At 43.9% G+C, this 12483-nt stretch overlaps 2 protein-coding genes across 6 annotated transcripts in view; one reads left to right on the forward strand and one right to left on the reverse strand.

The window, feature by feature from the left end:
* The window catches only part of dpy19l3 (dpy-19 like C-mannosyltransferase 3), a 73681-nt gene extending 65097 nt beyond the window's left edge, over positions 1-8584 (forward strand). For all 5 annotated transcript variants that reach the window (XM_086301010.1, XM_086301191.1, XM_086301097.1 and 2 more), the window contains one exon: positions 1270-8584. In XM_086301010.1, the coding sequence (XP_086157136.1) occupies positions 1270-1473 (204 nt within the window). In that variant the 3' untranslated portion in view covers positions 1474-8584. The remainder of the gene's footprint in view (positions 1-1269) is intronic.
* Positions 8252-12483, reverse strand: part of LOC147338539 (neural-cadherin-like) — a 326059-nt gene continuing 321827 nt past the window's right edge. The window contains exon 37 of the mRNA XM_086300701.1: positions 8252-11909. Coding sequence (XP_086156827.1) covers positions 11298-11909 — 612 coding nt within the window. The 3' untranslated portion in view covers positions 8252-11297. The remainder of the gene's footprint in view (positions 11910-12483) is intronic.

Below are 12483 nucleotides of genomic sequence, written 5' to 3' on the forward strand. Positions count from 1 at the left end.
ACAGCTGGAAAACCTTACTTTGGTTTCCAGCGATATTGATGATCTTACTCCAATGAAAATGCAAAGTGAAATCACCAAATAATTACAAATACCCACTGCAGAGTGTTTGCATGTGATTATGAACCTAAATATTTATACATATTGCTCAGAAGCTAATTTGTACTCTATACACTGTCCCTTAATGCAGCGGTCCCCAACCTTTTTTGTGCCACAGATCAGTTTAATGTCAGACAATATTTTCACAGACCGGCCTTCAAGGCGTCGCTGATAAACACAACAAAAGAAAATGATCCGACCAAGACAAGAACGGTGCTATTTTGTAAATATAATAATTCACTGTGTATTTGTGTAACTTTGTTAGCAGCGTCCTCCTGAAATGCACCAACAGCCTCCTCTCTGGTCGCTATGGTAACGCATAAACGTTCCTTTCAAAATAAGACACGGCTACAAAACAAAGTACATGAAAATATATAGAAAATGAATTCATAACACAAGACCCCGGGAAACAGAGTTAACAATAAAAACCCTGAAAATCGTCAATTTCACACCCGAGCCGGTACCGGTCCATGGCCCGGGGGTTGGGGGCCGCTGCCTTCATACACTGTACAGTTTCACTGTAAGCCTCAAAATAGTTTTCGTAGCTCCACTCTAACATGGCTCAGTGCTTTTCATGTTGTGGCTTATTTAGTGTTTTTAAACGTGACACTTTCAGAATTCAAGTGTGTGAAACCATAAAATATTCATGACTGAATATTTGACAAAAAGTTAATATCCCTTTTCTTTTTTTTCATTAAAAGTTTATCATTCAGAAGCTTTCACAGTCCCACCCACCACCTTTTAAAACTGGAAGTGTTGCATCTCGCCAGCAAACAGTGCCGTTCTGTGGGATCCTTTTTAGAAGCTGATATTTTTTGTTAATGGCCTTCAGTGCTGCTAATGAGTATCTTATTCCTTCCAAGAAAATCCGTCCTTGAAGCCAGCATCTCCACATGTCCTGCACTGCCTCTTTTTTTTCTTTGGGTTCAGCCTTCTTTGGCTGCTGTTTTAGCAATGTTGCGATCAATAATCCCAAAGCAGAATATTTATTAATTTAGACTCACTTTAGCCCTTAATGCACTAAAGCATCCATACAGATTTTATGGCAGATCTAACTGGCAGAGCAAAGTGAAATCAGAGGCTGCTGCCGGTGGACTTTATCTCGATTGTGCTGGCTTCAGCCTGCCGTCATTCTCGTTGCTGTTAATGGTGACGCGTTTGTTCTCTTATCAGATCATGGACGGACCTGGAGAGGATGACCCCGACCTCGTCCCTGCCACCCACCCTCGTTTTTGCGATGCCATCAAGACGGACGCGGCAGCTTACAACGCTCTCTTTACCAGAACATTCCAGAATAAAACCTTCCATGTCTACCGACTCAAGAAGAAACGCAAGAAAAATACGAAGGGCTCATCAGAGCCCAGCGTGACTCAGTAGCAGGACCAGGGCTGCAAGACAACCCCAGCAGAGGCCAGAGGGGAGAGAGGAGGAGAGGATGAAATAAAAGTGCTGAATCCTTGCTGTTCCTCTGTCTCCTCTGTGCACTGCGCCCAGCTGTGATCATGGCCATTATTTCTTCAACACGTGGCTCTTTGGACGTGCTATTAGAACAGCGGGGCCGGTCTGCACTTCGGGTGGAGTGTGCAAATGTAGGATTCCTGCTTCGGGCTGTTCTACGTCCACTCATTCAGCCGCCGTCCACCCCCAAAAAAGTTTAGATGACTAAGTGAAACTTAAAGATTGAAATACAGAGAAGTCGTATGTATTTGCAGCTGAGTTCTTCTTTGCCAATGAAAGTAGGGGCAGAAATCGAAGATTTGTTGAGCTCTTCATTTGTAGGGATTTAAACTGACTTTAAAAAAAAAACATAAGATCTAAAAGGTTCAGTTTCCACTGTAGTTCAGTTGTTTTAGGAGTAGACATCAGCCGACATTAAGTGTAAATGTCTAGTTTATAAAGTTTCATAAATAACCTCAAAAATGATAGAACTGAAAAGATTAAAGTCAGTTAGGAGATGATTTCTTTTTCAGAACTGACCGACGTGTTGGTTCTTTCAGATGGGCAGCGAGCAGCTCCGGTCAGTATGTTTCAGCCATGTTAGTGTAAAGGAAGCTGGTCATCGGCCTCATTACATGTTCTCATATTAATAATTGAACTGTGCTTGAATTTGATTCATTAAACATCCTGAACATAAAAACATGCTTAAACAGGTTGCCATAGTCCCAGTGGAAACTCGTGCGACTGTTTAATCTTACTGTTACTAGTATTACTTCTAGCATCACTGCTGTCATCCTAAGCTCTTCTACCCACAAGCCTAACAACTACGTGCCAAACCCCAACTTATCCTCACTCTGAACCTACTTTAAGTCTAAAACCAAGTCGTAGCCCTCAAACAGGTCTTTGATCTTCTCTACAAAATGTCTCAAACTAAACACAAACTTAAATTTAGGCTTTAATTTAATTTTTATTTGTGGTCTGTGAGCGTGACTTCAGTCACTGTGATGCAGGTTGGAGAAGCTGTTCTTGAGAAAGCCGCAGTCTGCCTGTTCTGCACAGCTAGCTGTTAGAGACAACCACGCATGCACACACACACACACACACACATTTAGTCAGTGTGTCCTTACAGCTGTCATCTTTATAATTACCTTCCTATGATGTGTCTGGGAGACATTTCTACATGGTAGCTTCAGAATAACCTGGATCACACACTCTTTGAACATACACACTATTTAAATTACTGTCTTATCACCAGAACATCAGTCCCAGGAGAGGCCATGTACCAGATACACAGCGGGTAATGGACTTTGTTAGACCACCTGTTATAAAAACAAAGCACACAAATGTTTTAGAAATCTGTCCAAAAAATGTATTTTTATTTATTAGGCAAATAAACTGTATCCAAATCTGAGCCGAGACACTGGACTTTTCACAGAAGTCTGAATTTCATCAAACATTCAGCCACTAAAATTGATTCTTCTGTAACTTTAATGTGTTATTATTATTTTTTTATTAATCTTTTCTGCCTTTTTGTAAAAGTAAAATTTGAAAATTCATGGATCAAGACAATAACTATATTAAAAGCTTGCGCGTCAGAGCTTGCAGATACTGTCGAATTAACCATTACACAATCATAAAAATGTATTTTGGTAATAACCAATACTCTTTCTTTGGTCTGGCGGTGGTCTAATAAATCTGTTAAGCTGTGTAGCTTCTCTGTTTGCGGGATTTTTGTGGTTTTCTACTCTGATGATCAGTCTGAGAGCTGCTAGCTGATGAGCTCAGTTTAGCTCCCACCCCCTTTCTCTTCATGTTACTGTACCGTGGTATTTTTTTCTCAGGATTGTACATAAAAATAAATGATTGAAATTATTGAAAAGAAGATTTAAGAAAAAGTTTGCTAACTGCCTCGTCAGCTTCCACTAACTTTCAGCATAACATGCCTCTTGCTATAAGAGCAGATCAGTAGAGTTTATGGTGTTACAGAGATAATCATAAGCTGTTGCAGGCTCATTAAATTGACAATTTATTGCTTCTACCATGAATTACTTTAACTGCCAAATTTCTGGTATCCATTATCGGGCCCCTGTACAGCTACTACACAGGTGGACCTGCTGTGGGAAGAGTGCAGGACTGGGCTGTATCCCAATTCAGGGTCTGCAGCCTTAAAGTATGCAGCCTTAACGGTCCTCAAGGGCCGCGTACTCAAAGACCGCTAAGGCCAGAAGTGCGAGGCTTGTGAAATGGGACGGTCTAGCCTCCGTCGCGCTGCCCAGGTTGCCTAGCAATCGTGATACTAACAGCTGGAAACGTGTCATACAGCTTTGTTTGACAGAAATGAAGGAGAACATATTTTGTACATTTGTTTGTTTGTTTCTACACGAGCGCTGTGTGATTTGATAAGTATCTGAGGCTGAGACCACGGGACTGTGAAACATGATTGTTGGGCTTCATTTCTGTACTGAACAGTCATTTAAGATTAGCTAGTAAATAACAATTAGCTAATGTTGCTCATGAGACTAAAGTCATCTCACTTTGGTAATGTAAATATAATTTACATTACCCCCTGAGCCACGGTCGCCCCTGGCTCAGGGGGTTGGGAAGCGTATCTGTAACCGGAAGGTCGCCGGTTCGATCCCCGGGCTCTCTGTCCTGGTCGTTGTGTCCTTGGGCAAGACACTTTACCCTACCGCCCACTGGTGTTGGCCAGAGGGGCCGATGGCGCGATATGGCAGCCTCGCTTCTGTCAGTCTGCCCCAGGGCAGCTGTGGCTACAACCGTAGCTGCCTCCACCAGTGTGTGAATGTGAGAGTGACTGAATAGTGGCATTGTAAAGCGCTTTGGGTGCCTTGAAAAGCGCTATATCAATCCACTCCATTATTATTATTAATATGGCCAATATTAAAGTTATTATTTCAGTCAGTATTAGTTATTACAGCAGTGAATGACTCTGTTTCAAATACTGAGCTTCAGTAAAGATTCAAGCTGCATTTATTTATATTTCCTGTCACCTTAAATCTTCACTCAAAGACAGGTTTCTTTGACACTGTGTATATATAACTATGTTATATATATGAGGGACAAATATTGTTCTTTCAATATGTTGGCATTACTAAATTTCTCTCAGTGGTTACTTTAAATATCCATAAAATCATCACATTCTCTGTAAGATTAAGGTCGACTATTGAACGGTGCATATTTTAAAGTAAAGGCTTTAAAACCAAGTTAGCACAAACGTCACTAATGTCACATAACTTTGCCGACATGTGGCCAACAGTAACGTTTAAATGTTCTTCGTTATTAAACATTTGCACATAAATAACATAATAATCAGTACTTACTTTTAAAACTCTTTGGCCGCCCCTCCTCCGCCGTTTTTTTTTTTTTTTTTCCGGCAAAATTATCCACACCCACCGCCGCGATATGCATTCTGGGATATGTTGGGCCACGAAGTCTACACCGCCACATCCTTAAAATTCAGGGAAATGAAGGACGCATTTGAGGGCCGCATTTCGAGCAGCCTTTGAATCGGGACAGCCTTTAAGGCTGCAGACCCTGAATTGGGATACAGCCATCTTTTATATACAGTCTGTGTACCGTTGCCCACAAACAGGAAATGCTGAGAGTTGTTCGTTCAGTGATTGTTTAGTCATACTCTGCTGTAGCCCCACCGAGTAGGTCAGACCACTAGCAGAGCTCAGATGTGGCCCCTCTGTGGTGGGGCACATGTGGCCGCTGTGATAAATGTTACCAGTTACCCCAGAAAAGGAAGGATAATTACGTTAGTTTCGCTTTCTGCCGGCTACTTAAATGTGCTTTTGCTGTAAAACTGAGGTCAGAGTTGGTACCAAGTGGTATTTGTGACGGTGCTGTTGTTGTGATTGCTGTCATGTTTTTTCTCTTTCTGTGATTGTCATCAGCAGCATTCTCAACCTTTTCATTTTTGTCTCTCTGACACACACACACACACACACACACACACACACACACACACACACACACACACACACACACACACACACACACACACACACACACACATGAATAATGTAAGTAGCGAGGAAATTGCAGCAGCCTGACAACGGGGCTGATTCTAGGCCACAATCCAAAATAGAGAGAGAAAGAGGGGCCAACACTTGCATATCAAACCGAGGCTTTGTGGTTAGACGAGAAAGCGGGGAGGAGGAGAGGGGATGACAGACGATGCTCATGTTTAAACAGCAGCGCAGGAGAAATGAGAGCGCGTGAAAACATGAATTCTCAGTGATCTTCTTCATTTTCTTCTTTCACACCAAAGGCGAGGAGGTGACTGAAAGGCTGGAGCTGCGTAGGTAATTAGTGGTTGGACAATTAGCACCCTCCCTCCGCCCCTTCCCCTTCATCTCAGCTCAGTTTGCCTGCATTTGTACACTTGTTAATAAGGACCTCTGTCTTTGATAATCCACGCTCTCGCAGATGCGTGAGCACTCCTGCACACGGTTGTTGCAGGGCTTTTGAAAACACGGTGTTCGTTAAAGGCGAGGCCTCGTCGTGATGCATATCAATCGGATGAGCGGAACGAGAATGCTTGTTCCTCCCGCCTCCATATTGGATGTTTAATTTAGGCGATGTCTGATTGCTTTATTTGAGAGCGAAGTGATTCCATTACGTTTGCCTAATAAGAGTCTAGTAATGTAATATTTTTTCAGCATTGTTAATTTCCATACATATTGAGTTTAGTAGCAGGCCGCTGCTGACTATGGTTTTCTTAATGAAGAGGCGATGAAGGCGGTCATTAACCTGTACAGTCTGCTGTGGTTTAAAGTGGATGTTCGTGAAATACATGTAAGATGCTCACTAGACGGCTTTGTGCAACTAATGAACTTGTTTGGATCCAGGTTTAGTTTGAACAGTCTGCTTTTGGGACAAACGATCTGAAACCTGGCCTCGGCCCTGAACATCTATTGGTCTGAAGCTAGATGAGATAAAATTATCATCTGTCGTAGATGAAACCCAAGCAGCACTCGCCTGAATCATAATCGTGCAGATATTTTGGAGCCTGAATGCGATTAGCATCCTTTGGCATTGGTGCTGTGATGCCACGGTGACCCAAGTCACCCAAGGGTTGCTTGTTTGGGATGTTGTGCTATTTTAACCGTTTTATTTCTACATCCATCTCAGTAGTTTTTGGTGTTGAAGCTTCTTAAACAGCCACAAAATGTACAAAATAAATGAAATCTGAACTTTTTCAATCAAAGATGAAATTCAGTGCTGTCAAAAATCTGATCTCCTGGAGCTGCACGTTAAGCCACCTGCTTGTGCAAACTTTGCCCATCTTTGAGCTCACAGTCCAGTTTCTGAGTCCAGCTATTACTTTGACTGTTGCACCAGCTCACCAATGCCAAAGTAAACCTTGTGCACATTAGTTACCTCTTTTTAACTGGTGTAGTCCCAGCAGAGCCAGCTCTACCTTGAACAGAAGTGAAGATCATTTAGCATCATGGGTTCTCACTTTGGGAACTATTGTTGTTTTTGTGGAACCTGTTCTAGATTGAACGCCAGCATCACTTCTGTGAAAGAGAGGTGTGTGCGGCAGCAGCCGCTGGCAGAATTTAACTGACTGAGATGTTAATCTCCTGGCTATGTAATGATGTTGGTTGGGGATTGATCAGAAATGTCTCTGCCTTGCTGGAACCTGAATTAGAACAGTGTGGGAAATAACACTTGACGTGCTTGACCAGGTTAGGCTCTCATACCAAAACCTCAGCCCAGCTGGGAAGCATGGTAGAGGGAGCATCATGGTTTGGGATCGCTTTACCACCTCGGTAGCTGGACATCGAGCAGAGTGTCAGGCAGTTATGAGAGGATGGTTTGATCCCTTTGCCCGCACTCAGGCTTTGATTACTGCTGATTCAGCAAGGACACAGGGCCGCTCTGCTGTTCATGAAGACTCTGGCTGACATTTTCAACCCTTTATCTCCAGTTTGCCTAAGGACACATGCAAACTTTGTCTAAGGCAAGAACCTCCCCTTCATGCAGTATGACATTAAACGTGTCTTGGGTGGAGCAAACAACCCAAAAAGTACAGGAAACAGAAGTTCACATGAAACGAGGAGGAATGAAGTCTGCACTTTGACACCGAATTAGTTTACTTTTAACGGCTGACATAAAAAGCAGATCTATCGTTTGACCTCTCTTCACCTTTTTTAAGACAAGATCCTGAAAGATGTTAAGATGAGACTGGACCTTAAAATTCATTAGTTGTAAAGAACATTTAAATAAGTGAAATAACATAAGTTTGGGAATTTTTAAGAAACGTCTTTTGGCTTTGTCAAGGCAACATCACGCGATGTTACAAAGTGTTTTCTATCAGTTTGAGCCCTCGTGAACTCAGGTGATGTCATTTTCAGTTTTTGAGGGTTCAATTTTGGGACTGAGCCGAGTAGATCAACTAAAAGGCTGAAGTAGAGTAGATTTCAGCTTTTGAAAGTCTGAGTCCTGACCTTAATTCAAGTGACGTGCTGCAAGTATGACCTGCACGCAGCATCCAGGACGTACCGATACCCTGGTAGGAGGACTTACTGTGTCTGATGGAGGCTGTTGCTGCTGAAGTCCCTAAAGTCAAGAGTTAACTTGTTTTCCAGCCTTTAGAGTTAGAATTACATTGAATAATCACTATTTGGATGAAGAACTTTTCTTCAGTAATAATTGGAGACATCCTGGTAATCCTAAAGAGTCCTCACATCATCTTCATTTAAAACAACATTGAACTCGTTCATTGTGGAAACAGTTTCTTTGTGTTTATTTGAAAAAAGAAAATACTGTAATATGTATCTGGGTGCCTTTTGGTCATTTTTCCTTTTTGCTTGGTGTTCCTTTAAAAAAAAAATCCACTAAAGTGATTCTGTGCTGTCATTTTCTACTGTAAAGCCACAAAAATCATCCAAACTTGTAAATGTTTACTCTGCCGTTAAAAGTCTTTCTCATGCCAGACACAATGCTGGTGGAGGGATACGTGAAGTTTCACATATTATTAGGCAGTGTGTCAATAAAACAATTCCCCCCCCAACAATGCTGTTTCCCTGTCAGTCAAAGCCAGGAATATTTATTTTTCACATTTCAGTTCATCGGTTTCTCTTTACAGACGCAGTCACGATTCAGCACTGGTGCAAATGAATTTATTGAGGGGAGGAAAAAAAAGATCAAAGCAAATACAAAACACTTATAACCGTCAAAAGCTGATCACCATCATGTTGATAAAAATATGTTCGTTTGATTTCTTTTTTCTCTCTGAAGCGGCACATTTTAAATCTATGCTGCTCTTCTTGGCAAAAAAAAAGCAATAATTTGAATGTATCTATCTCTGTACTTACAAATGAGGTAAAAACATTGTTCACAACATGTCTGCACCCAGAACACAACACTGAAGAAGCCGTCGTATGCTACAAATGAATGGTGGGAAGTGAATCTCCGCTCCTTACAGCTGTAGTGAAGCATGAAGTGTTTTCATCCTTGTGTGTGTGGGGCTCAGGCTCGGACGCTCTCCAGAGAGCAACATACAAGCATCACTCTGGAGGAACTCCCCACTGCCTGAAAGATAAGCATGTCTTTTACTTTTAGGCATCATTGACTGGAAATGCTCTTATTTATAAAAGCTGCATTGTTGCCTCCGCTGCTCGGAAAGCGTTTGTCTGAAAAAGAAGCTGCAATCTGGGGATCGACGACTCTGTCAACTCATTTCTTTTTTGGAAACTCCTCACATTCCTTTGGTTTTTCCAGCATGACAGCGGGCCATCAGCTCCTATTAGGATTAGTGGCCTGACATGTTTTCACACTCTACTACCCTTTGACTGCTCTCTGCCGACAGGCTCAGCTCTGCCAGCGTGAAGACAAATAGAAGGAAAAAAAGGTATGAAGGGAGCGCTGCTGATGCTGCTGCTTCCAGCAGAATCCAGCGGCTGAAACGCCAGAAGAAGCCACGCTGGAACTTTGGGGAGAATCGTAGGTTGTGGGGTCATGTGGGTGGGGGCACACGACTTTTTAAGTTCATCCCATTTGCAGTGCAGCAAACTGTTATGCAGGAAACTGTTGCTTGCAGCATCTCTTCCCTCGGCGGCTCCCCCACAGGGCCGCTGTGCTCCGTGGTGCACTGGTGAGACATCTCTCCACAGGGCTGGGCTCCCTCCGCTTCACTCCCTTCCCTCATTTGCTCTCTGATTCAGCCCCCTACCCTGCAATCCTCTCTCTTGTTTTAAAAATGTGAAAGGAAGTGTGCCCTGTTTAGACTCTCGTTCGCTGCGTTATTATTATTATTTGCCTTTTTGTTCTTTTAAGACAAAGTGTTTAGTTTTTTGCAGAGCTGAGAGAGAGAGAAGCTGGAGGGATAATTCACAGTTTCGACATTAAAAAAACAAACAAAAGCACAATGACATGTTCCTGCAGCTCTCTTACCCACAATCCTCCTAATGTTTCAGCCAAGAAATATGTGCTAATTTAGCAAGACACAATAGATGGATGCGTGAACTGCATATGGCACAGCTATCACAGCTCACAAGCATATATATATATTTGTATATATATATATATATATATATATATATATATAATCCTTATAAATATCTCTTACCCTCTTCCCTCCATTTATGTTTATTGAGTAGTCACCTTGAAAGGCAGCTCTGTGTACTTTGTATTCTGCCGAGCATCTGTTAAAATAGTCTCTCGCAGCCGCCACATTTGGTATGCCAGAGGAACAGCGTGCACGGAACAGAGCAACAGAGCGAGCATTTCCTCCCTCCCGCAGTCCACACGTCCACTCGTCCACTCGCATTTCTTTGTTACAAAGATGTTTGAATTTTTGTGCACCCTCCCCCGGGTGAGGAGGAACGAGCAGCGGCGGAGCGCAAATGCGAATAGGAAATCAAATGAAGACGCGGGCACGGTACTAAGTAGAAAGCTTGATGTCTTACAACCCATGGAGCGTTGAAACTTGAAACACCCAACCAATACAGAATTACTCAACCTAGCAAAAGACACATTACCAGAAAAAAAAATCTCACCCTGGAAACCAGTGATGGTCGAAGCACTTCTTTTTGTTTTTTTTCTCATACAAACATTGACAGAAGCTGTTTACAGCCAGGCAGCGAGAACACGATGTGTCCACTACAGTGAAACTGCATTGGATGGGCTACTCAGTATGATCCACCTCATCTTCACTGACTTATCGTGTAACAGTGTGAAATACATGACATTTATTTACAGAGCAGCAAGGTGCTAAAAATACATTTAGTGGCATTGAGTTGCTCAGGTATATATATATGTATGTATGTATTAAAAAAATCCTGGCCAAAACATTTTCATATTTTCTGCCTTCAGCTGGCAGCTCATCCACACACGAGGAAATTTGGGGTTTTAGTGTCTGTGACTGGAACAGATTTTTCCGACAGTGAAGCTAAGCTCCATCATGATGAGTAGCCCGAGTGCAGGCTGACGTTCTGAAGCATTTAACCTGACTTGTAGGTTTGATAACGTCTGCTCCTGCAAAATTGCCGTCCAAGGTAGAGTGAGTGCAGAGCGGCAGGCTCTTTTCATTGGGACACTTTCATCTGTCTCTTAGGCCCCCGCTTTGATTGACGGGTCTCATCATCCAGTAAATACAACACAGTTCGTGTCAGCTGTCAGCAAAGTGCCAGTCTCTCGCTTTTCCAGCCTGAGTCGCCGCCAAGCGTCTGCTAATTGATTGTTTTGGGCGGCCCCGTTATCAGGGTCCAATCAGTTTGTGTTGGAGCTCAGAGGTCGCTGGCCTCGGCTCGCTCGTACAGCGCCCGAAGCTTCTCAAAGCGAGGCCCCCACTCCCCGAGCGTCTCCTCCCTCCTCGCCTCCACTCCCCCTTCTCCGCTGCTGCCTCCATCCAGCCCTGCTGAACTGAAGGAGCTGAGGGAGCCGGCAGGCGAGCCCCCACCCTCGGTGGAGAAGACCTGCAGGGAGTCAAAAGGTCCCGTGTCTGGATGCTGGTCAGCATCGCGGATGATCTCGCACAGGTAGCGGGCCAGATCCTGGCTGGAGAAGGACAGGGAACGACGGGCTAGCTGCGAGGGACGGGCCTGGCCCTGGGCCGGCAGCCTGGTGGGGGGGACGTCCCTGCGGAGACTGGTCGTTGTGGTGGCCGTGGAGGAAGTGGAAGCTGCAGAGGGAGGCAAGGTTGTGGAGCTGGTTGTCCGGCTCAGGGGGTCCAGCGGCTGGGTAGAGGGTGGGACGGGGGGCGCCTGGTGGAGGAGGTGATGGTGATGATGATGGTGGGGAGGAGGAGGGTGGTGCAAGGCTCTAGAGCGGCAGTACTGCACTGACTGGGCCGGGCTCGGCTGGAGGGACTTCTGCAGCTCTGCCATGTCGTAGGCATTCTGGTCTCACACACACACACACACACACACACACACACACACATTTACACAAAAGCAGATGAAAAGTCTGAGTTAGCACAGGAGCTGTAAAAACAGAGAGGGACTGATTGTCTGGGGGAGAAAGACGAGGCAGAAAAAAATGAAATGTGACAGTGAGAAAGCAGAAAAATGAAAAGAGAGCAGAAAAACAATCGGCTCGCCCCACAACGTTTACTGTGAATGTTCCACCTATTTAAGTTTCCAATCTGTCTCCATTTACTGTTGCAGAAAACTTGTAATTCGAAATATCTCTGTATGCATGTGAGAGACCAAGAAGAAGAAGAGCAAGATGAGGGACATTTCTCTCCCTCTCTCCACTGCAGACAGCTGCCATTACTTTGTCATGTAGCGCAGCAGCAGCCACTTTGGTACTAATGTGATTCCACCAGAACTGTAACCAGGGTGGCAGAGATGCAAAAAGATGTAGGAGGAGGAGGCGGCGGAAGAAATGATGCACAAGGAGGAGGCGTGGGTCGCTTTGTGAAACTGATTATGTGATGAGTGCTGTTTTTATTCCTCTAGAGCGATTTCAAAC

Source organism: Aulonocara sp. 'chitande type north' Nkhata Bay, linkage group LG1, assembly GCF_057382095.1.
Source record: "Aulonocara sp. 'chitande type north' Nkhata Bay isolate Kocher_YH1m ecotype deep benthic linkage group LG1, A_spYH_male_GT1.1, whole genome shotgun sequence".
Lineage (NCBI taxonomy): Eukaryota > Metazoa > Chordata > Actinopteri > Cichliformes > Cichlidae > Aulonocara > Aulonocara sp. 'chitande type north' Nkhata Bay.